This window comes from Phaenicophaeus curvirostris, chromosome 27 (genome assembly GCF_032191515.1).
Source record: "Phaenicophaeus curvirostris isolate KB17595 chromosome 27, BPBGC_Pcur_1.0, whole genome shotgun sequence".
Taxonomy (NCBI): Eukaryota; Metazoa; Chordata; class Aves; order Cuculiformes; family Cuculidae; genus Phaenicophaeus; species Phaenicophaeus curvirostris.
Window position 1 is genome coordinate 5,045,024 of NC_091418.1, and position 20,776 is coordinate 5,065,799.

Below are 20,776 nucleotides of genomic sequence, written 5' to 3' on the forward strand. Positions count from 1 at the left end.
CTTATATCACTTGTCATCTCACCCACATCCACCAAATCAAACACACACAGGGAAGTCCTGGAGAGAAAACACCGTTCAGCAGCACAGTCGTGAGATGCTGAAGGTAACTCACTGTCATGGGAGGCCGGCGTGAGAAGGAGGAACTCAAGTCACTGCACAACAGCTATTGTTAAGCCTTCTGTTCAGCTTCAACCACTTTGATTTTGTGAACTAATCTCTTTCTCCCTCAACTGAACATTCATGAGAAAGGCCAGTAGGGATTCATCTGGAAGGAGCTGCTTTCACCTTCAGTTATTGGTGTTTATTCATCTTTTTCCGAATTGTTTTCCTCTCTCTTACTGCTGGAAAGAGAGGAAAAGAAGCACCAGAGAAAGGATCTGATAGGAATTTTTTTGCAGACACCAAGGCAGGAAATGTATTCTGTTATTCCTGAAATAAAGCCAGGTCACAGTGGAATGCCAGCTCTTTTCCTTTCCCTTTACTCCCCTTTTACAGTGAATTGTGGAAATACAGGACAAGGAGAAAAGGAATCTTTTGAGAGACAGGCCTTTAAGAGAAAAAGCTTTAGGATGTTATTGGCAACAGATGAGGTGTAGGCACTAAACCATGAAGGTGTGGGGTTTTATGGCCAAATTTAATGTGAAGTACCTAGGCATGCCCAGCACAGCCAGCTCAATGTCGAGGCTGTGAAAGGTGGGTTTAATCACATCACAGTTGCAATGGGAGCACCAGTGTTAATTCCCTTGACCTTATAAGACCTTATTTCATCTTTCTGTAGTGCAATGGCTGAGCTAGAGAGTGGGAATAACACAACATCCTTTCTTCCTCATCTTCATCAAAACTGGGGTTCTCTCAAACTGTGCAAACGCAGGGCTTTGCACTTGGATGCTTTAACTCCAGGGAGGGCCTTTAGGAATCTGTGCCATAAACAAACCAGGAGAATCTGTGATCAGTAAGACCAACAAATCATGGCATAGTTTGGGTTGGAAGGGACCTTAAGGATCATCTAGTTCCACCCCCTGCCATGGGCAGGGACACCTCCTGCTGGATCAGGGGCTCCAAGCCCCATCCAACCTGGCCTTGAACCCCTCCAGGGATGGGGCAGCCACCACTGCTCTGGGCAACCTGTTCCAGGGCCTCCACAACCTCATTGTGAAGAAATTCCTCCTTAAGCCCAGTCTAAATCTGCCCCTCTCCAGTTTATCCCCATTGCCCCTCATCCTGTCACCACAAGCCTTTGTAAAGAGTCCCTCTCCAGCTTTTTTGGAGCCCCTTCAGGTACTGGAATGTCTCTCTAAGGTCTCCTCAGAGCCTTCTCTTCTCTAGGTGGTGCTCCAGCTCTTAGATCATCTTTGTAGGTTGTTTACTGAGCATTTGTGCCTCAAGGATAAGGATATATGTGCCTCATGAGAGCCGAGAGCTTTAGTAAAGCACCCGTTGAACATCTCTTAGATGCTCTTGTGGCCTGCAAGCCCTTTCTGACAACAGTTTGCAGGTTTGGGCCAGTGACAGGCAGACATGAGAAAAACCAAAGCGATGTTCTTGCAAAACTGCTCAGGGATGCCAAAGATCGTGCAGAGTTTCTGCAGAGCATTGTGTAATGAGCAAAACCTGACACAGCAGGGAGGAAACATTTCTTGAGAACTGAGTGAGGTGTCCTCGAGGTGTAACGATGCCTCTGTGAGGTGGCTGTGCAACTTCATAAAATCATAGAATCATAGAATCACCAGGTTGGAAGAGACCCACCGGATCATCGAGTCCAACCATTCCCATCAATCACTAACCCATGTCCCTCAGCACCTCATCCACCCGTCCCTTAAACCCCTCCAGGGAAGGGGACTCAACCCCCTCCCTGGGCAGCCACTGCCCAATGACCCTTTCCCTGAAATATTCTTTCCTAATGTCCAGCCTGACCCTCCCCTGGTGGAGCTTGAGGCCATTCCCTCTCGTCCTGTCCCCTGTCCCTTGGGAGAAGAGCCCAGCTCCCTCCTCTCCACAACCTCCTTTCAGAGAGTTGTAGAGAATTTGGGAATGAGCCCGGCACTGGGAGGAAAAGCAGCCAGAAGCCTTGAGGACAGCGTATCCACCTCCATGTTTCGTCAGCTGTAAAATCCGATGATAACATCTCTTACTGAGAGGAACGATTGTCCTGGGTCTCACAGTGCTTTGTGCAGGCAGAGCTCCTCATAAATGCTCAAGTCTAACAAAATTCAAGCATTGCAGAGACAACTGTGAAAATAATTATAAGGGTGGGGAAAGGGGTAAGTTGTCCAAACTTTTTTTATATCTGGCCAAATTTGGTTTGAATTCTTACCCTGAGTGGTTCAGATGTCCCTAGAGTAGCCTGCATTATCCTTGTGTTACCCACAGATGAGGTTCCCTCGGGTCAGGGTCAAAGCTTACAGAGCTCAGCATGGATTGTGATAAACACAGATCTTTGTTTTCTGAAATCCCGCAGTTAACAGTCTGGATCTCTGACTGTGAAATGTAGCTCTGTCCTGCTTCTTCTTATTTTTGAAAAAAGAAACTCTAGCTCCATCTAAAGCAGATTTTGGGGGTGGAAAGATGCCAGGTTTGTACAGTCAATTTCTAGCATCCTTAAATGCACTTGAATTTTCCGGCACTGTTTTTCATCCTGCTGCTGGGGCAGAGCTGAGGCTCCTTACGCAGTTCTTCCTCAGGCAAAAAACCTCATTGTAGCTCAGTGTAGAAAAATATGGACAACGCTGAGCCAGGATGTGAGAATTCAGCCCTGTTTTATTGGCTCAGATCTTCTGAATGGGGCAGTGAGTTAGGAAGCTGGATGTGGGGACTGCATGCCTGTTCCTTCTCATTTTCCTGCTGCCTCCTTCCCCTGACCCCCAGGTTTCCAGTTGATTTCCTTTTTACCTCCTCACATGTGTCAGGAGTACGTTTGCCAAGTGTGTAGGACACCACTGGTGGGGATATTTTTGCTTGTATTGCAAAACCTCCCATGCCCTTCAAAACATGTAAACAGACTCATCCTGAAGGAAGCTTGTGACTTCTTTGTTTTTCAAGTGTCCACTGTTGTCCTTTGGTGCTGTTGCTGTTGTTGATCTGGCAGAAAAACTCTTGTCTCAGACTGAAGTGACTCGCAGGGCTTTTAGGAGCTTGTGGGGAAGATTTCCTAAACCTTGGTATTTCCTGTTGTGAGAAGTCCAGTCTGTGCTGAACTGAAGAGAGAGAAAGAGAATTGCTGAAGGAAAATATTTAGATGGCTTTGATTCCAATTTTTTTTAAGAAGTCCTCATGGAAAACTTCATGCAGAGATATTAAGTTCTTAGGTTGCAGCAAGAAGCCCCAGCAGCTCCAAGCAAGCAGCTCTGAAGGAGAAGAACCTTGTCTTTAAGACTCAATTGTTCACTTTTCCTTTACATCAGGACAAAATTTGCAGATAATTTGTGTGTTTTTTGAAAAACAGAAATGTTTTTGATTAACATGAAAAGAACAGTTTGTCTTGGATGCCCCCAGCCCCCCATTTTTTTTCAGTTTTTTTATTGAGGAGTTAAATTTCAAAGTATTTTTGGCTTTCCCAGTTTTGGAAAGCTCCTAAGTTTTGGAGTTCTGCCAAATACCTGTGAAAAATTAAAGAAAGAAAAAAGAGAGGAACCATTTTTTCATTTCTCTCTACACTTCTCACAGGAAATACTTCACGTTTTTTATTAACTCTGCTTTTCTGCTTTGCCAGTTCACAGCCTGAGCTGTAGGAATTAAAGGGAAAGGCACCATACCGGTCAGAGCACGTATGGGGTTGTTCTACAGTGCAACAAAGCTTATGGAATATATAGAATATACTCACTAGAACTTAAATAAAGGATTTAAGTCTCACTTTTCACACGAGGCCTGACTTTCTGCTGGTTTAAGCCCAGGAAAATCACTGGAGTCACATGGGCTTCCATGGGCAACCTCCCCAGCAGAGGCAGGAGTTAATTATGAGGGCTAATTCCATTCTGATACCTTTTCCATTAGACTTTTCCATCCTAATACACTTGGCCAGCTCATCTCAAAAACCACTCCTCTCTGTGCCAGGCATCCACATCGGTGTGGTTCCCTTCACTCAGGAGCACATTTGACTTGCTTGCTTTCTTGATTTTCCCCCCATTCTGTCAAATCTGAACTACAATGCAGTGATTTCCCTGGAGCCTGGAGGTTCCTCCGGCACAGGGAACCGTCAGTCAGGAAACGCAGGCATAAAAAAGACACGGCAGTGGGGTATGTCCATGCTACCAGAGCTCATGGTCAGCACATCAGCCAGACTCACAGCTCTTGAGCTATGCTGAGTGGTGTTTTGGTGGGTCCTTCAATGATTTTGCAACTTGGAAGCAATTTTCTTCTGTGAATTTAAAGATGATGAAAGTCTCCTTAGAAAAAGGCAGGAATCACATTCCTGCTGGAGGTGAGCTGGACCTTTGAAGTGGTAGTGGTGTTTATATCATGAAACATTTTCTTTTCATGAGTGTACATCCTCTGGAAAATAACCAGGGAGAGACTAGAACCTCAGCTGATCTGGCTCCAGCAGGCTCAGAGAACCACGTAGCCTGGGACTGCTAATTCCTTTCCATCTCTGGTCCTGCTTTCTAAAGTGCAACTGCTTCTTCTGGTGTTGTAGGAGGAAGATGATGATGGCCTTCCAAAGAAGAAATGGCCAACAGTGGATGCTTCTTATTATGGTGGACGAGGAGTTGGTGGCATCAAACGAATGGAGGTAAATAGACCCCAGTTCATGTATCGGAAGACCTTATTCGTGATCTGAGCTGTGATCCCCCTGAAAGAAACTCAGGTCATAGGAACAAACTTCTTTCAGCTTTTTTTGTATATGTGAGCCCAGACCACTTTTATGTAGGAGTATTTGAAAGCCAAACAGAGATTCCTCAAGTTCGGGACCATCTTTTTCTTCCAGTACAGTAATAACCTGGTGCACACCTGGGATACAGGGGGTACTGTTGCCATCCAGATTACTAGGCAATATTTTTAGTTTTTCCAAAACCCTTTCCCACTCTCACATTTCTCACAAAGAGGAATTTTGAAGTTTGGGCTCTAGTCCAAAAACAAGCTTCACAACCTGCGGCTTGCTCTTTGGACACTGGGAAAATATGGACCAGGATCTAATTATTAGAGCAGAGATGTAACTCTCTGCAGCAGCCACTGTTGTAATATGCCCTGATGCCATCTTTGCAGGTGCGCTGGGGAGAAAAAGGCTCCACAGAAGAAGGTGCTAAGTTAGAGAAAGCTAAGAATGCCAGAGTCAAGATGCCAGAACAGGAATACGAGTTCCCTGAACCTAGGAACCTTGCGAACAACATGCGCAGGCCTTCCTCTCCTCAGAAGTGGTACTCTCCCATCAAGGTAAGTCTGCTCCAGCATTGTACTGCATAGGATGTTTCCAGGAGATCTGTATTGTTTTCACATCCAAGGCTGAAATGTAGAACTGTCCGCAAGCCCGTGATATCAAGGTGCTGCTGGAGTAGCTGTGCGTGAGGGAGTCCCACTTAGGTGCTGTAGAAAGGAGCCACATGGCGCAATGAGAATTTCCCACCACATTGATTTGGTTTCTGGGTTGCATTGCCTACTTGGACCACAGTGAGATCCTGATCTCTTCCAGGGACTCCTTGAAAGTGCTTACAGACTTGACTGCACTTCCAAGAGCAGGCCCTTTAGTTCACACTGCATGTTTCCTGAGACGCAGAGGATAGATAGCATCCTCTTTCCTTAGAAAGAGGGGAGAAAATAGGAAGAAAATAGCTGCTAAGTGTCACCAGGGAGAGTTATACTCAGCAGATCAAGGACTGCAGTGCAGCATGGGTCACAGGGCAAGCTTGCTGCACCCAGCACGCTCGCCTCATGAGGAGGGGATGCCCTGCAAGAAGCGGTTGGCTGAATTAAGAGTTCCTTGGATGTGGAAGGTCAAATTCACACTGATGTGAGGTCACATGCAATGCAAATCTGCACAGCAGTCGCCCACAGGAACTGGGAAGACTCCTCTGCCCTCTGCCCCGAGGACAGGCAGACATTCTGCAGCTGGCAGTGCACAAAATAGACACGAGGAAGAAAGTGAATACTTCATAGAATCATAGAATCATAGAATAACCAGGTTGGAAGAGACCCACCGGATCATCGAGTCCAACCATTCCTATCAAAATTGAAGCAAAACTCTTCATTGAAGCAAAACTCTTCATTGAAGCAAAACTGTTCATTGCACATGTGAATGCTTCTCATGGATTAAGAGAAGCAGACCACACAAAACGTATCAGCAACATCATCCAGGGCACGGTGGGAAGGGACTCCAACGTCTGAAAGCTGATTTCTCGCATTCAGGACAAATTAAGCTGTACTCACGAAAGAGCTACGGCTCAACTACTGTATAACTACTCTGATGAAAAGGAAAAAATAATCCCATGCTCCTATTTCTCAAGTTTAACTCTTCTGGGAAATGCTAATGGCCTTTTCATCACTTTTCAGTCTGGGCAGCACTATGTTTATCAGTCTTGGAAAAGACTGAAAATGCCTGCATCTTATCCAAGTGGGGCACCAAGCCTTGCAGCACTGGAGCTTGGATCTCATTCTCAGTGAAGGTGCTGGTTAGGGTCTCAGAAACCTTCTACAGGAAACTTATCTGCAAGAGGTCTGCAAAGAGGATGTGTGTAACGTATGTAGTAAACCTTTTGGTGTATAGAGCTCGCCTTAGACTTTACACTGGGGAATGAAGAAGTGCCTCACTGCTGGAAACTAGACATTTTATTCTCCTGTTTTATTCCTTCCCAATAGCAGCTGATCTAGTCGGACAAGCTCTATTGGCCAAGATATTGCAATGCAGATATATTACAGTGTGTTACATCCAGGTTTCCCTGCATTGTGTCTCATTACTGATCAGCTCCAAGCAGTGTCTGTAGGAATCTGGGCACATCACGTGTTTTGGCTTCCCACAATCATTGATGTCACGGCTGGTTCCAATCCAGTGATGGCAACGACAAGGGTGCACAAGGGAGTAAGGGCGGTTTCCGGAGGATACGGAAATATGAGCCTCTTTGAAAATTTGGTCCAATGCCTCCTCTCTATTCCCCATTAAGGACCATCATCTAATAAACACAGCCTACCAACAAGTCATTTGCAGTTGTGTTATAATGACTTCAACATGTGTTCACAAAGGTTATTCGTTCCCACAGTGGGACAGGTTAGAGAGTGAACTGTTTTCAGTCCAGACAGGAGAAATGCAGTGAGCACCATCCCATATAGCTGCTCCTTTGTTCCTAAATGCAGCCCATTGTCATTTCGCATCAGTGTAAAGTGTCTGCAAAACACACTCATCCCATCTGGGAGGTCTCTTGCTTCTACTGTACGCTCTTGGAAATGACCTCATCCAGCTGAGAGCCCCAGCTCAGTTGCTTTTTGCATGCTGCAATCAGAAGGGTTCACAGCACACAAAACTACTCTCTAACCACTGAGGAACTGGCAGAAACACTGATTTTAGCACAAAGGGCCCTGAATACATGCTCAGTCATCTGGAATCCATGTGGGTACAGCAACTTGAGATCATTAGCTGAGAGCTGGGTCCTTTCCTATAGATAGTGCTGAGTTTCTCCCTTCTTCCTTCACCGGTCCCACTGTTGGATTACAGCCTTGGGAGATTTCCAGTTAATTTTCAGAGTTCATTCTGTGTGGTAGGAAATCAGTTTTGAGTAGAGGAGTCAAGTTTGTGGCAAAACTGTGTCCCAGCTGGAAATTCTCCAAAATTCAAGAGAGGCTTGAAGAAAAGATTCAGTGTATGCAGGGTTCAAGTTCAGTTCTGACTCTGACTAGGAACAGCTTTTGCTTCATAACAGCATGATTTCAGTTATAAGGGAGCCTACAGATATTAGGAGTATCTCATGGGTGATATATAGTCTTAATTCTTTCAAAAATATCTCACTTACCTACCGTTCAAATAGTATGCAGTCTAAAGACAGTTCCAATCCAAGATCCAAGATCCAAATACTCCCAAAACCTCGCGGTATTCCACATCTGGATAGTATTTAGCAGCCTGAGTCTGTTTGTGGACAGGAATTTACCTAATTGTCACCCCATCTGTTGTTGGACTGCACCCAAAAATAGTTTATTCAGACAGGGCGACTGTATCCTACACTTCCCCCAGCACTTATGAAAACCAGAAGGGATCATTTCTATGAGGAGGGGTCCTGCTGTTGCTCTCCTTGTGCAGTAAGGATTTAACAAACTCAGTAAAATACATCATCGCTCTTGGCAGAAGTTCTTGTCCTGAAGACCCAAGCGTACAAAGAAGAATTTACATTGTGTTCTGCAGGGAAGATGTCACAGAGCCTTGATGGGCAGAGGGAGGCGAGGAGGGGCGATGTGCGAGGTCACAGAATCACAGAATCACAGAATAACCAGGTTGGAAGAGACCCACCGGATCATCAAGTCCAACCATTCCTATCAATCACTAACCCATGTCCCTCAGCGCCTTGTCCACCCGGCCCTTAAACCCCTCCAGGGAAGGGGACTCAACCCCCTCCCTGGGCAGCCTCTGCCAGTGCCCTATGACCCTTTTTTTTCCTTCCATCACTTTTTTACTCTTCCCAGGGTAACATCTATAAGGCAGGCAGACAGCTGAGAGTGGATAGATTGCTATTTAAAATGCCCAAGGGATTTATTTGCTCCTAAATGTGGCTACTGCCACTTAACAGATTGTTGTCATTATTATTGTTATTATTCTGATTTGCTCCTGTTACTTCTTAGCACAAAGCCAACTGGATTATCCAGTTTCTAAAATACCATTTCAACAGCTTGAAAAATCAGTGCAAATAAATCCAAGGAAAATGACAAGTCTGAAAATCTCCTGAGAAGCTTGCCAAATCTCAGTTCATCTGACACAGGGAGGGGCAGCACAGAACGGAGATAGAATCACAGAATTATAGAATCATAGAATAGTTTGGGTTGGAAGGCACCTTAAAGCCCATTCAATCCCACCCCCTGCCATGGGCAGGGACACCTCCCTCTGGATCAGGGGCTCCAAGCCCCATCCAACCTGGCCTTGAACCCCTCCAGGGATGGGGCAGACACCACTGCTCTGGGCAACCTGGGCCAGGGTCTCACCACTCCCATAGTGAAGAAATTCTTCCTAATGTCCAGTCTAAATCTGCCCCTCTCCAGTTTGTACTCATTGCTCCTCATCCTATCACCACAAGCCTTTGTGAACAGTCCATCCCCAGCTTTCTTGGAGCCCCTTCAGGTACTGGAAGGTCGCTTTAAGTTCTCCTCGCAGCCTTCTCTTCTCCAGGCTGAACAACCCCAACTCTCTCAGCCTGTCCTTGTATGAGAGGTGCTCCAGCCCTTGGATCATCTTTTTAGCCTCCTCTGGACCTGTTCCAACAGCTCCGTATCCTTGTTGTGCTGAGGATGTATCCTAAGTGGAGGCTTTTACTAAGCCCTGTGTCCCTGGCATGTTCTCTAGACTCTGTCCTGTCTCCATTTACAAAGCCGGTGTAGCACAGCTTCCTTATTAGAGGAGACCCAGGGGCAGCTTTGCTTTGTAGGCAGCTTACAAATCCATCTCTAACTGCCACTACCGGATACCAGGGCCAGGTATCAAGTCACTCAGTGGAACAGGGTCAATGAAGTGCTGAATTAACCATTAATTCAGAGAGAGAGTGCATTCACATAAAAGCAATGGCTGAAACTATGCCCTCCTCCCCTTGTCATCTGCCCTGATTGTTGCTTCTTTATGCATTTCATATCTACTAAGACTCAAAGCTTTATTTGCCTTCAGAACTATTTTTTCCCAGTTGGCCTTGCAATTCAATTGCAAAAGAGTTCCCAAACAGAGACACAGCCCATTCAGCAGAGAACACAGAAGCTTTTGTATTTCCAAGTGAATGCATTGCCATTTTCATTTCTTCAAGCAACGTCATCCTTTCCATGATCCGTTCTTCCTCTTTTCTGTCCAGATGTCTCAGGCAGACCCTGAAGCTCCATTCACACTCTCCAAGATGGACCTCTTGTCTGTTTCCAAGAAATCTTGGTAGGCCCTTGGAAATTAGGACCATGGCATAAGAAGGACTTTTTTTGTTCCATGGAAAGTTGTAATTTTCCCTCTGGTTTCATAAAAGAGAAATGGAAGAAAAAGGTGCTTATTTCTTAAATTGTTAGAGGGGAGAGGAGATCAAGGGCTTCAACCAGCTCTGATGATGATGGGGGAAAGACGGATTGGGATAGACAGGAATGGCTTCCCTCAGGTCTAATCGGTTGTGCAATCCGAATCATAGAATCATAGAATCACTAGGTTGGAAAGGACCCACTGGATCATCAAGTCCAACCAGTCCTATCAAGGAATGTCGGACAGAGGAGTTTCTTGCTTCTTCTTTTGAGGATAGCAGGCTTCCCTGGCTCTCAGCTTAAAAAGTATTTTCCCCAGAATTCTATGGAAACAAGACTTATGCAGTCATTTTTTGTGTCTGTCTCCACCCATGTGTCCCTCCATCTCCCTAACAAGCTTTGAATCACTGGCTCAACTAGTTGAGGAATTTAGATCTCAAAGAGGATCACGATCCTAATGGTTTCTTGAAAAAGAAAGATTCTGTGTCCCCATGGAAGGAAGATTATTGCTTGAGTTCACTGAGTCTTTAATTGATATTAGAGAACCCATGTCACTGGAGGACCTTATAAATTCCCCGTCTGTCAGGGAGTTTATACCCATTGACCCTTGGCCCATCACTCCAAGCCTTTGTAAACAGTCCTTCCCCAGCTTTCTCGTAGCCCCTTCAGGTACTGGAAGGTTGCTATAAGGTCTCCTCGGAGCCTTCTCTTCTCCAGGCTGAACAACCTCAACTCTCAGCTTGTCCTCATAGCAGAGGTGCTCCAGCCCTCTGATCATCTTTGTAGCCTCCTCTGGACCTGTTCCAACAGCTCTGTATCCTTCTCATGTTGAGAATTCAAGAACTGTAGCTCCAGCTGAGGCCTCACAAGAGAGGAGCAGAGGGGCAGAATCCCCTCCCTCCCTGCTGGCCACGCTGCTTTGGATGCAGCCCAGGACACGGCTGGTTTCTGGGCTATGAGCGCACATTGCGGGCTCATGTCAAGCTTCTCATCAATCAGCACCCTAAGTCCTTCTCCTCAGGGCTGCTCTCAATCACATCATCCCCCATCCTGTATTGAAGCCGGGGATTGCCCCGACCCAGGTGTGTGACCTTGCCCTTGGTCTTGTTGAAGCTCATGAGATTGACACATCCCCATTTCTCCAGCCTGTCCACATCCCCCTGGATGACATCCCATCCTTCTGGTGTGGCAAGTGCACCACTCAGCTTGGAGTCATCTTGCTAAGGGTGCTCTCAATCTCACTGTCTATATCATTGATGAAGATATTAAACAGCACTGGTCCCAGTACAGCCCCCTGTGCTTAATATCTCCACTTGTTCTTGCACAGCAGGTAACACTGTGTTTCTTTTGCTTGCAGGGGAAATTGGATGCGCTCTGGGTTTTGCTGCGGAAAGGTTACGACCGCGTGTCTGTGATGCGCCCACAGCCAGGAGACAAGGTACCGTCCCTCCAAACGTTTCTTACTGCTAGTGGAAAATGAAATATCTCTAAATTTTCTGACTGCCTTTATGTGTGGGACTTTATGTGAAGGCAGATGTTCATCACAGCTTAGAAACAAAAGTTCAGCTCAATCTCTCAGCTTTGTTTGCAGCTGCACCTCCTGCAGTTTGATATGGTTTGAAGTATGAAAAGACAGAAATACCCATCCAAGAGCCCGGTACAGTTTTGCTTTAGGATAATGTAGCCACTTTCAATTAATTACATAATTAATTCTAATGAATAGTAGGGGATAGTTCTACATATTTTCAGTCATTAAACCCTTACATTCTGGAATAAAACTCTGAACATATACATAAATGTACACATATTTTGCTACATAAATTTAAACTTCACGGGCACTTTTATAAAGCAAAGTTTGCAGGATGAGATTTGGAAATCCCTAATGGCAGCTATAAGACATCCCCTGACTCTCTGCAATTTGGATGGTTACGCCCAGTTGCCCAGGGCTGTTCCCAAACCATCAGTGGAGATTCAAGATCTCTCTAAGCCCCCGTCCATATTCACCTCATGGTGAGATTTGTCAGCTATATTAAAACTCCCCTGGTTGGAAAAGATCTTTGAGATCATTGAGTCCAAATGCCCTTGTCCACTACTAAATTGTATCTCCAAGCACTTCATCTGCCCATCTTTTAAACACCTCCAGGGATGGTGACTCAACCACTGCCTGGGCAGCCTTTCCAGTGCCTGATAATCCTTTCAGTGAAGAAATTTTTTCTAATGTCCAATCTGAACCTCTTCTCGCATAACTTGAGGCCATTCCCTCTCCTCCTATCACCTGTCAGTTGGGAGAAGAGACCAACAACCACCTCGCTACAACCTCCTTTCAGGCAACTGTAGACAGTGATGAGGTCTCTCCTCAACCTCCTTTTCTCCAGGCTAAACAACCCCAGTTCCCTCAGTCACTTCTCATAAGGCAAGTTCTCCATCCAGCCCCTTCACCAGCTTCATTGCCCATAATGTATTAAATGGTTAGTTTACACATCCCTGACAGAAACCAACAAAGGAGATCAGAGTTGCTTATAAAATATATTTGGCCCAAAGCATAAGTAGCCGTGTAGCATTGAGAAGGTTTCAAGAAACTCAACTGCACGTAAAATAACAGGGTAATTTTTTGGTGATGAGTCATCCCTGTGTACCATTTGGCTCCCTGTAACATTTTCCATTGGATGCAGGACCAAGAAAAATGTTTAATATCTTATTCCTTTAGGGGGAAGATTTGCTAAAATGTCTTCCCTGAGTGTGATAGTGATTTCTGGAAGAAAAGGCCGTAGCAGACTGCTAATGCCGGGCAATTTTCCCTCAGATATCAGGATTTGAAGAATGCCTCTTCTATGAATAATTTTTTTTCACTTGACAAGCTAAGATTATTCACTCAAATGATGCCATGTCCATTTATGCTGGGGAAACCCAGAGCGGTTCAGCTGAGTGCAGCAGCCAGGAGGTCCTATCCTGTCTTGGTGCTGAACCTCTGTGTCCTGTCAGAGCAAAATTAGCCCATGTAAGTATTAAATGATTCAGCCTCAAAGTAAATTAAGCTCTTTAGGATTCTGCTCTGCTCTAAAGGATCTCTGACCTGGGTGTGGGTATAATCTAGTGTTAAAGAAGCTGGCTGAAAATGCACCCAGGCTTGCAGCTGCTGAAATACCTGCTTCCCTCCAGCCAACTCACAGGAGACCCAAGGTTTGGGTGTTTCCTGTGCAGATATAGAATCATGGAATCATAGAATGGTTTGAGTTGGAAGGGACCTTAAAAATCATGCAGTTCCAGCTCCCACTGGATCAGGGGCTCCAAGCCCCATCCAACCTAGACTCGAACACCTCCAGGGATGGGGCAGCCACAGCTTCCCTGGGCAACCTGTTCCAGCATCTCACCACTCTCATCATGAAGAAATGCTTCTCACAAGTGCTTCTCAGACTTTCTGTGAGGGTAGACTGCTCTTATAACATTTGTTTTCCTTCATGTAAACAAAACTATGAGCCTGAGCGTCTGTCTCCTTTGAATTACCATGTGTGACCCTCTTGATGTTTTTAATCACTTTCAGACTTCAGTGAGCACTTTATGCTTATTCCTTTACAGCGGTGACATAAGCGCAGGGCGATGTCACCCCCACAGCACAGGCAAAACCAATATGAGAATGCACTGTAAAGTGCTAAAGTGAACTTTATCAGTTTACACAGCTGAAACAGCAGAATGAGGCAGAGTTTTCCCCTCCCCTGGTCCGCAAAAATGCGTCGGGGGTGGGGTATATTTCGCTACTTCAGATTTAATGCAGGGAGAAGAATCAGCTTTCAAGCCCTGGCTTCAGCTTTGAGATTTCTGAGTCTTCTCCCATCGTGTTGTAGGCATTCCCCATGATTTGGACACTGATTTTGGTCTGTCACACTTCGCTTTCTCCTTTGTAGACATAGAAAGTGGTTTTACCAGTGCTGGGCATTAGGAAGGTTGGCTCTACAGCATTTGCAAGGAACTGGGAAGGGATGAGGCAATATTGCTGCTAACCGAACTAACACAAACTACAACTGTGCCTTGGGAGACAAGTAAGTCAGAAAGAAAAGGAAAAAGTTGCAAAAATAGTTGCAAAGTGTTCATCTTACAAAATAAGGGTCTCTATGCCCTATTTGATCGCTGCCAGCCTCCCTCTGTTCTTTTATGTGCTGCTGTTACCTAGGAGAAATTTAATTACGTCTCCAAACCTTAGGATGCAATGGCTGCCTCAAGGCTTGTGGCTTCTCCCAGGTCAGCAAATATCAAATATTATCTCAAAAAAAATATTACCGTTTGGGTCTGATCGGAAAGGTCAGTGCTGAATCGATGGGGACAGCAGCACAGACACATCTGCCAGAGGTGACTGCAGTGGTCAGTGCTTCCCGTGCAGACAGTCCTGAGCTGGTGAGAAGAGCTCACCTTCCTTGCAAGCAAAAGCATCAAGGAAAAGGAGCAATTCCACAGAAAACCTTCAGCTTTCCAGCTTTCCTCACTGCCTAACTTCATCCCTATGCTGTGGTGCATGCTATGTGCACCAGGCCACCGATCACTCTATCCCAGGTCCTCTGCAGGGATGCCTGGAGGTGGAGGCTGGGCTGGGCACTCTGCTTTATCTACCTGGCAATCACCCAGAGGAGTTCCAGACTAACTAGCTCAGGGCTCAGTTTCAATCATACTGTGCAGCTGCTCCATGTAGACCTCTCAACACAAGCTGAATAAATACTCCAGAGTTGCTTAGCAGCAAACCAGCGTGCCTGCCCCACCAGTCCTTACAGCTCAGAGCTGCCCTGGGAAGGAGAGAACCGCTGATTAGCAGAGCATCCTACAGTAATCAGCAGCCTCAAGCAGAACCACCAGATTAAAAACCTACTGTGTGGTGCATTCTCGGGCTAGATAAGAATTTAAAACCTTGAAGACAGAATTTATGGCTAGTAAAGAGTAGGCTGAAACTTGCAGACAGGAGCCTTAGACCGTTTGATTCCTAAGAGCTACAAAAGATGAGCTGTTTTGAAAGCAATTTGTACCTCCTTCCTTCGCTTCCCTGAAGAAAAGAAGGAAGCAGGTTACAGACTGTTGGTGTTGTTGAATGGCACCTTAACTCACCCACTGGTTAACAAAAAAAAGCAAAGCCAGATGAAAAATAACTGAAAGGCATCTCTGTTTGCTTTGGCATCTGAAAAGGACTTGGACCTAATCCCAGGGTTACATCATTTTCATATATAAGCAATCCCTTGCTCTAATCAGTTACTTTGTCCACTGCCAGCACATTAGCTGAGCTGTTCAAAAAGATCACTTGCGTAGAATGAGCCGTGGATTCAGCTTCAAACTCTGTGTTGACTAATTGTTACTGTTATCAGCCTCCTAGGTACCATACGGGCACCATACACATCGAGAGAGACATCCCCTTCCCTGAAGTCCACATTTGTCTGTAGCTCAGACACTTCTTCAAGCGTAGCGACTGATAAATTTGCAGTTTATATACATTGCAGTGGATAATGTGGGGACAGAAGCTTAGATTCTGGTCCTCTTATTCTGTGTGACCTCAGACAACCCCTTCTCTTCACCTCTTGTCTGTTCATGCCCTGATCCCTTTTGTCAGGGTGAAGATGTCTTGTGCCAGGACTGTTCCTTCACTGCAGAAGGTACTGTTATAGGAATAACTGATGAGTGAGTGCTGGATACAGAATCATAGAATCATTAGGTTGGAAAAGACGTTTGAGATGATCAAGCCCAACCGTACCCATCCACTACAAAATCATATCCCTAAGCGCTTCGTCTACCCATTTTTTAAACACTTCCAGGGATGGTCAATCAATCACCTCCCCGGGCAGCCGTTCCAGTGCTGGAGAACCCTTTCACTGAAGAAATTTTTCCTCATGTCCAACCTGAACCTGTCCTGGTTGGCTGCATAGCAGTGAGCTAGGGGCCTCTTCAAGGAGAGCCACTAGAAAGGATGCCTGCATGTTTTATCCCAGAGCGAAAGGAAAAGAGAGGGATGTTTCGGACCTGTTTTGAAGTGCACACAGAGAGGTTGAGATGCACAAAAAGGTTGTGAAATTCTTTTTTTGGAGGCAAACGTGGAAACGGGCTGAGGTGACCACAGGCACAGATGGTTCCAATAAGGCAAGGAAGTCAGAGTCACATGGGATTCCTGTGGTCTTCTCACATTTTCGAGAGACTGGGTTTGCATTCTTGTCAGCATTAATGGGGTTATTTTTACATTCAAAACATAATCAGATGGGGGGGATTTAAAAACATGTATCTTTTTCAGAAATCTTTGTCACTTTTATCATGGAGTAAGGGGACACTTGTTTGTGCCAATTGACACAGCACCAGATAGTTCACGTCTCTTCCAAGTGTCATCTGCACTTCGTTGATAAACATTGCTCTGTCAGGAATTTCTAGGGAGGTTATTAAACTGTGTTTCAGGCTCAGACTTTGCCAGGAGCTTCTCAATGTGGGAGCAAATTGTATTTTAAGTTTTTGTTGAAGTGCATTCATTGCATTTTCATTTTGTGTGGTTGCACAGGTGAGCATAGATTGAGATGGCTCTAAGCTTGGAGAAAAAATATAACAAAGCCATGTGTAATTATGTGTAAAGATGGACCTAAATCAGCAAAGATGTGAGATTCCTTAATGAAGGGAGAAGATCTTTTTCCAAAGCTACGGTAGTTTTGCAAGTTCATTGGTGAAGTTGCATAAGCTCATATCTTGTTAGATCTCAGAGATATGGCTCTGGTACAAATTGTGGTTAGTTATGACCAGAGGATGAGGCTGCAAAATACCTGAAAATGTCCCAACTAAAGTAATCACAATTGTTCTTTTTACTAGGAAAGGAAGAATGTGCCTGTGCGTGTGCTGACATTAAAAACTGATCTTCATATAAACAGAACAGAGTATGAAATAAGACAAATTGACAGCCAGATTGCATGAGTATTCACTACAGAAAAGCACTGTTTTTCAACAAGAGCTTATGAAACTCCCTCTGCCCTACGATCGCATTCATGCTTTAACATTACAGTGAAATGCCAAAACCTCAAATTCACTTGATTTCAGGCTTCGCTGTGCAGCCTAAGGAGTTCAGATGCCCACTCTGGATGAGTTGTTCATCCCAAATGACTGTTTTTCATGAGGGGCCCAATTCTGAAAAGCAAGGACTTTTTAAGGTCCCTTCCAACCTAACTCTTCTATGATTCTATACACATCCTCACAGAAAACACTGCAAATTAGTTCAGCAGGTGCTTATGTTCTTAGAAATCAGTAAAAACATAGGAAGTGAAACTCCTATAACAGAAAGAATAGGATTGTGATGCAGAGAGAATCATCTTGTGACAGATGTGTAGAAAACCCATCTCTCCTTGAATACTGTGTTCAGTTCTGGGCCCCTCATCACAAGAAGGATGTTGAGGCTCTGGAGCGAGTCCAGAGAAGAGCAACAAAGCTGGGGTGGGGGCTGGAGAGCAGGTCTTACGAGGAGCGTCTGAGAGAGCTGGGGGTGTTTAGCCTGGAGAAGAGGAGGCTGAGGGGAGACCTCATTGCTCTCTGCAACTCCCTGAGAGGAGGTTGTGGAGAGGAGGGAGCTGGGCTCTTCTCCCAAGGGACAGGGGACAGGACGAGAGGGAATGGCCTCGAGCTCCACCAGGGGAGGTTCAGGCTGAACATCAGGAAAAAATATTTCACGGAAAGGGTCATTGGTCCCTGTCAGAGGCTGCCCAGGGAGGGGGTTGAGTCTCCTTCCCTGGAGGGGTTTAAGGGACGGGTGGACGAGGTGCTGAGGGATGTGGTTTAGTGACTGATGGGAATGGTTGGACTCGATGATCCGGTGGGTCTTTTCCAACCTGGTGATTCTATGATTCTCCTATGTATGCTTCTTGCTGAGTGAATGTTGATGTTGCATTTCTGTTATATTTCCCTCAAGCAGCTTCCAGCAGGGCTCCGGACTTGCTCTCATCCTTATGGAAAAGCGAGGTTGTTGATTCCTGCGGGATTGCAATAAGTTCCTAAAAACAGCTGAAAAATTTGGACTGTATCTGGGTCCATCTGCACCAAGAACTTGTGAGGGGAACCCTAAGTCTTACATCAGCAACCAGAGGGCCCTCAGAGGCTTGCTAGGCATGCAAAGCCGCTGAGAAACTAAAGCACTGACAGAAGATGCTTTAACTGTAGTTCAAGGCACAGAAAGGGATGACTTAAACTACACCTTAATTCAGCCTTGGCTTTCCCTTGTCAGGCTCTTGTCCTGGATGTGAAAGTTTGTGGTACCTGCAGGATCCAGGGCAAATGTCCTGCATGAAGTGCAAAAAGAGCAAAGAGCGTCAGACTGAAGAGTTAGAATGGAAATTGTAAAGGCAAAGGTGCAGTGGGTCTAGGAGGATATTTGATAGAGTGGTTCACACATGTACTTCTCTGCTTGCTGATCCGGTTTTGTGAATACACGTGTGAATTCCAAACCTGTAAGTGGTATTTTTGAAGAGCCATTAACACTGTGGTGGTGCACCTCCAGCTGGCCCTGGGCTGCTTTACATCACGCTGTTCTGCTGCCAGGGCTGTGGCTCTGCCTCTTTCCTCTGCTGTGCTTAGAAGTCTTGAATCACAGAATGGTTTGGATTGGAAGGGACCTCAAAGCCCATCCAGTTCCCAGGGGACACCTCCCACTGGATCAGGGGTTCCAAGCCCCATCCAACCTGGCCTTGAACCCCTGCAGGGGTGGGGCAGCCACCACTGTTCTGGACAACCTGGTCCAGGGCCTCCCCAGCCTCATAGTAAAACATTTCTTCCTGATATCTAGTGTCCCACTTAGCGTCCCCCCGAAGCCTGTGTGCACCACCCCTTGCCCAATACACAAATCCCAGTCTCTTTCCAAGAGGAGTGCAGGACTCGACCAGTAATGAAGAACCCCTTCCTGTGCATCCCTTGAAGCAGGAGGCACTGATGCTTGGTAAATCATGGCCTGCATCCCACCAGCGACTTCCAGACCATAGAGACCACAAAGGCAGCTTATTTTAGTGTCAACACCAGTTGTTGTGCACTTGAAACAAGCTCAGCCCTTAGCGGGTTCACGAGGAGCTGTAAAGCCCATTTAACACTGCCAGCACACAGGAACGCTGTCGTTAACTTAACACTGCGTTATTAGAGATATACCAAAAAATACAGAAGGAATGTAGTTTGGTGTTCTTGTTTGAGCAATTCCAATGCAAACATCTCCAAAGCCATTATTTTTTGTTCATATTCATAATTGGATACTGAGGAGCAAATTCTGCCCCACAGACCTCCAGTGAGTTCAACGAAGGTCATGAAATGGCTTTCATTACAGAGTAGCCAAGGAGGATGGTGACATGGGGATGGCTCGGTGCTACTCATTAACTACGAACATCACAAAGCTCATGAGAAAAGTCAGTCATCCTGGGAAGCCCCTTGAGTCCTCTCTTATTTTGAATTAGGAGTCCTACTCCATGATTTACCAGGTAGCAGTGCCTACTGCTTGTAGGGACGTAAAGAAAGGGGTTCTTCGTTACTGGCAGAGTCATGGACTCTTCTTTGAGTTGTCCTGCAGAGAAGAGGACATTCCAATTTATGGTAACTGACTGGTTTCTCACCATGCTGTTTCACAGTGTTGTGAATAGAAACCTCCTCCTGAAACAAAGAACAGAAACCAGGAGGTACGATTTCAAATTTCCTTGCTTTAAACACTAGACCATGTTCCAGTCGAAACCTGAGAATGAAATCAGCCATGTGGACTCCCAGGACACCCCTCACACACACCTGTACGTTGCTCTGTTGCTCCTTGCTTAATCTTTCTTCCTTTTGCAGACTCAAAACCTCATGGAGGCATGGAGGCTAACGAGGAGCTATTGATTAACCCATGGTTAAGTCTAAGCTAGCAGGTTTCTGGTGACAGGCTGCAGAGCTTGTGAACAAAATCGCAACCTTCCCGCAACATAATATTGCTGTGTGGTTTTCCGTTAATAGTCATGGAAAAGTTAACCTCAACGTTAGCTCTTTTTCCTGGAACTAACAGCTCCAAAGCCAGAAGCCCAGAGCTCTGCTCATCAGCCTGCTGATGCAGAGTGCTCATTGCTGTAAAACAAAGCTCAGAGCTGGCTCTTGAACTGCCACCCCTCTGTCCCTGAAGCTGGGAGGAGCCAGATCAGAAAGGGGAGCATCATAGAATCATAGAATAGTTTGGGTTAGAAGGGACCTTAAAGATCATCCAGTTCCAGCCCCCTGCAATAGGCAGGGGCATCCTACTAGATCAGGCTGCCCAAAGCCCCATCCAACCTGGCCTTGAACACCTCCAGGGATGGGGCAGCCACAGCTTCCCTGGGTAATCTGTTCCAGTGTCTCACCACTCTCATGGTGAAGAAATTCTTCCTCGTGTCCATTCTAAATCTACCCCTCTCCATTTTATATCCATTGCCCCTCGTCCCTCCCAACTTTCTTGTAGCCCCCTTCAGATATTGGAAGGTTGCTATAAGGTCTCGGAGCCTTCTCTTCTCCAGGCTGAACAACTCCAACTCTCTCAGCCTGTCCTCATAGGGAAGCTGCTTCAGCCCTTTGATCATCCTTATAGCCTCCTCTGGACCCGTTCCAACAGCTCCATCTCCTTCTTATGTTAAGGATTCCAGAACTGGACACAGTCCTCTGGATGAGGTCTCACAAGAGAGGAACAGAGGGGAAGAATCCC

General features: G+C 45.8%; 1 protein-coding gene across 2 annotated transcripts in view; it reads left to right on the forward strand.

Annotated features, from left to right (window-relative positions):
- Positions 1 to 20,776, forward strand: part of ANTXR1 (ANTXR cell adhesion molecule 1) — a 108,127-nt gene that overhangs the window by 75,757 nt on the left and 11,594 nt on the right. For both annotated transcript variants that reach the window (XM_069877731.1, XM_069877730.1), the window contains 3 exons: positions 4,631 to 4,726; positions 5,200 to 5,367; positions 11,465 to 11,545. In XM_069877731.1, coding sequence (XP_069733832.1) covers positions 4,631 to 4,726; positions 5,200 to 5,367; positions 11,465 to 11,545 — 345 coding nt within the window. The remainder of the gene's footprint in view (positions 1 to 4,630; positions 4,727 to 5,199; positions 5,368 to 11,464; positions 11,546 to 20,776) is intronic.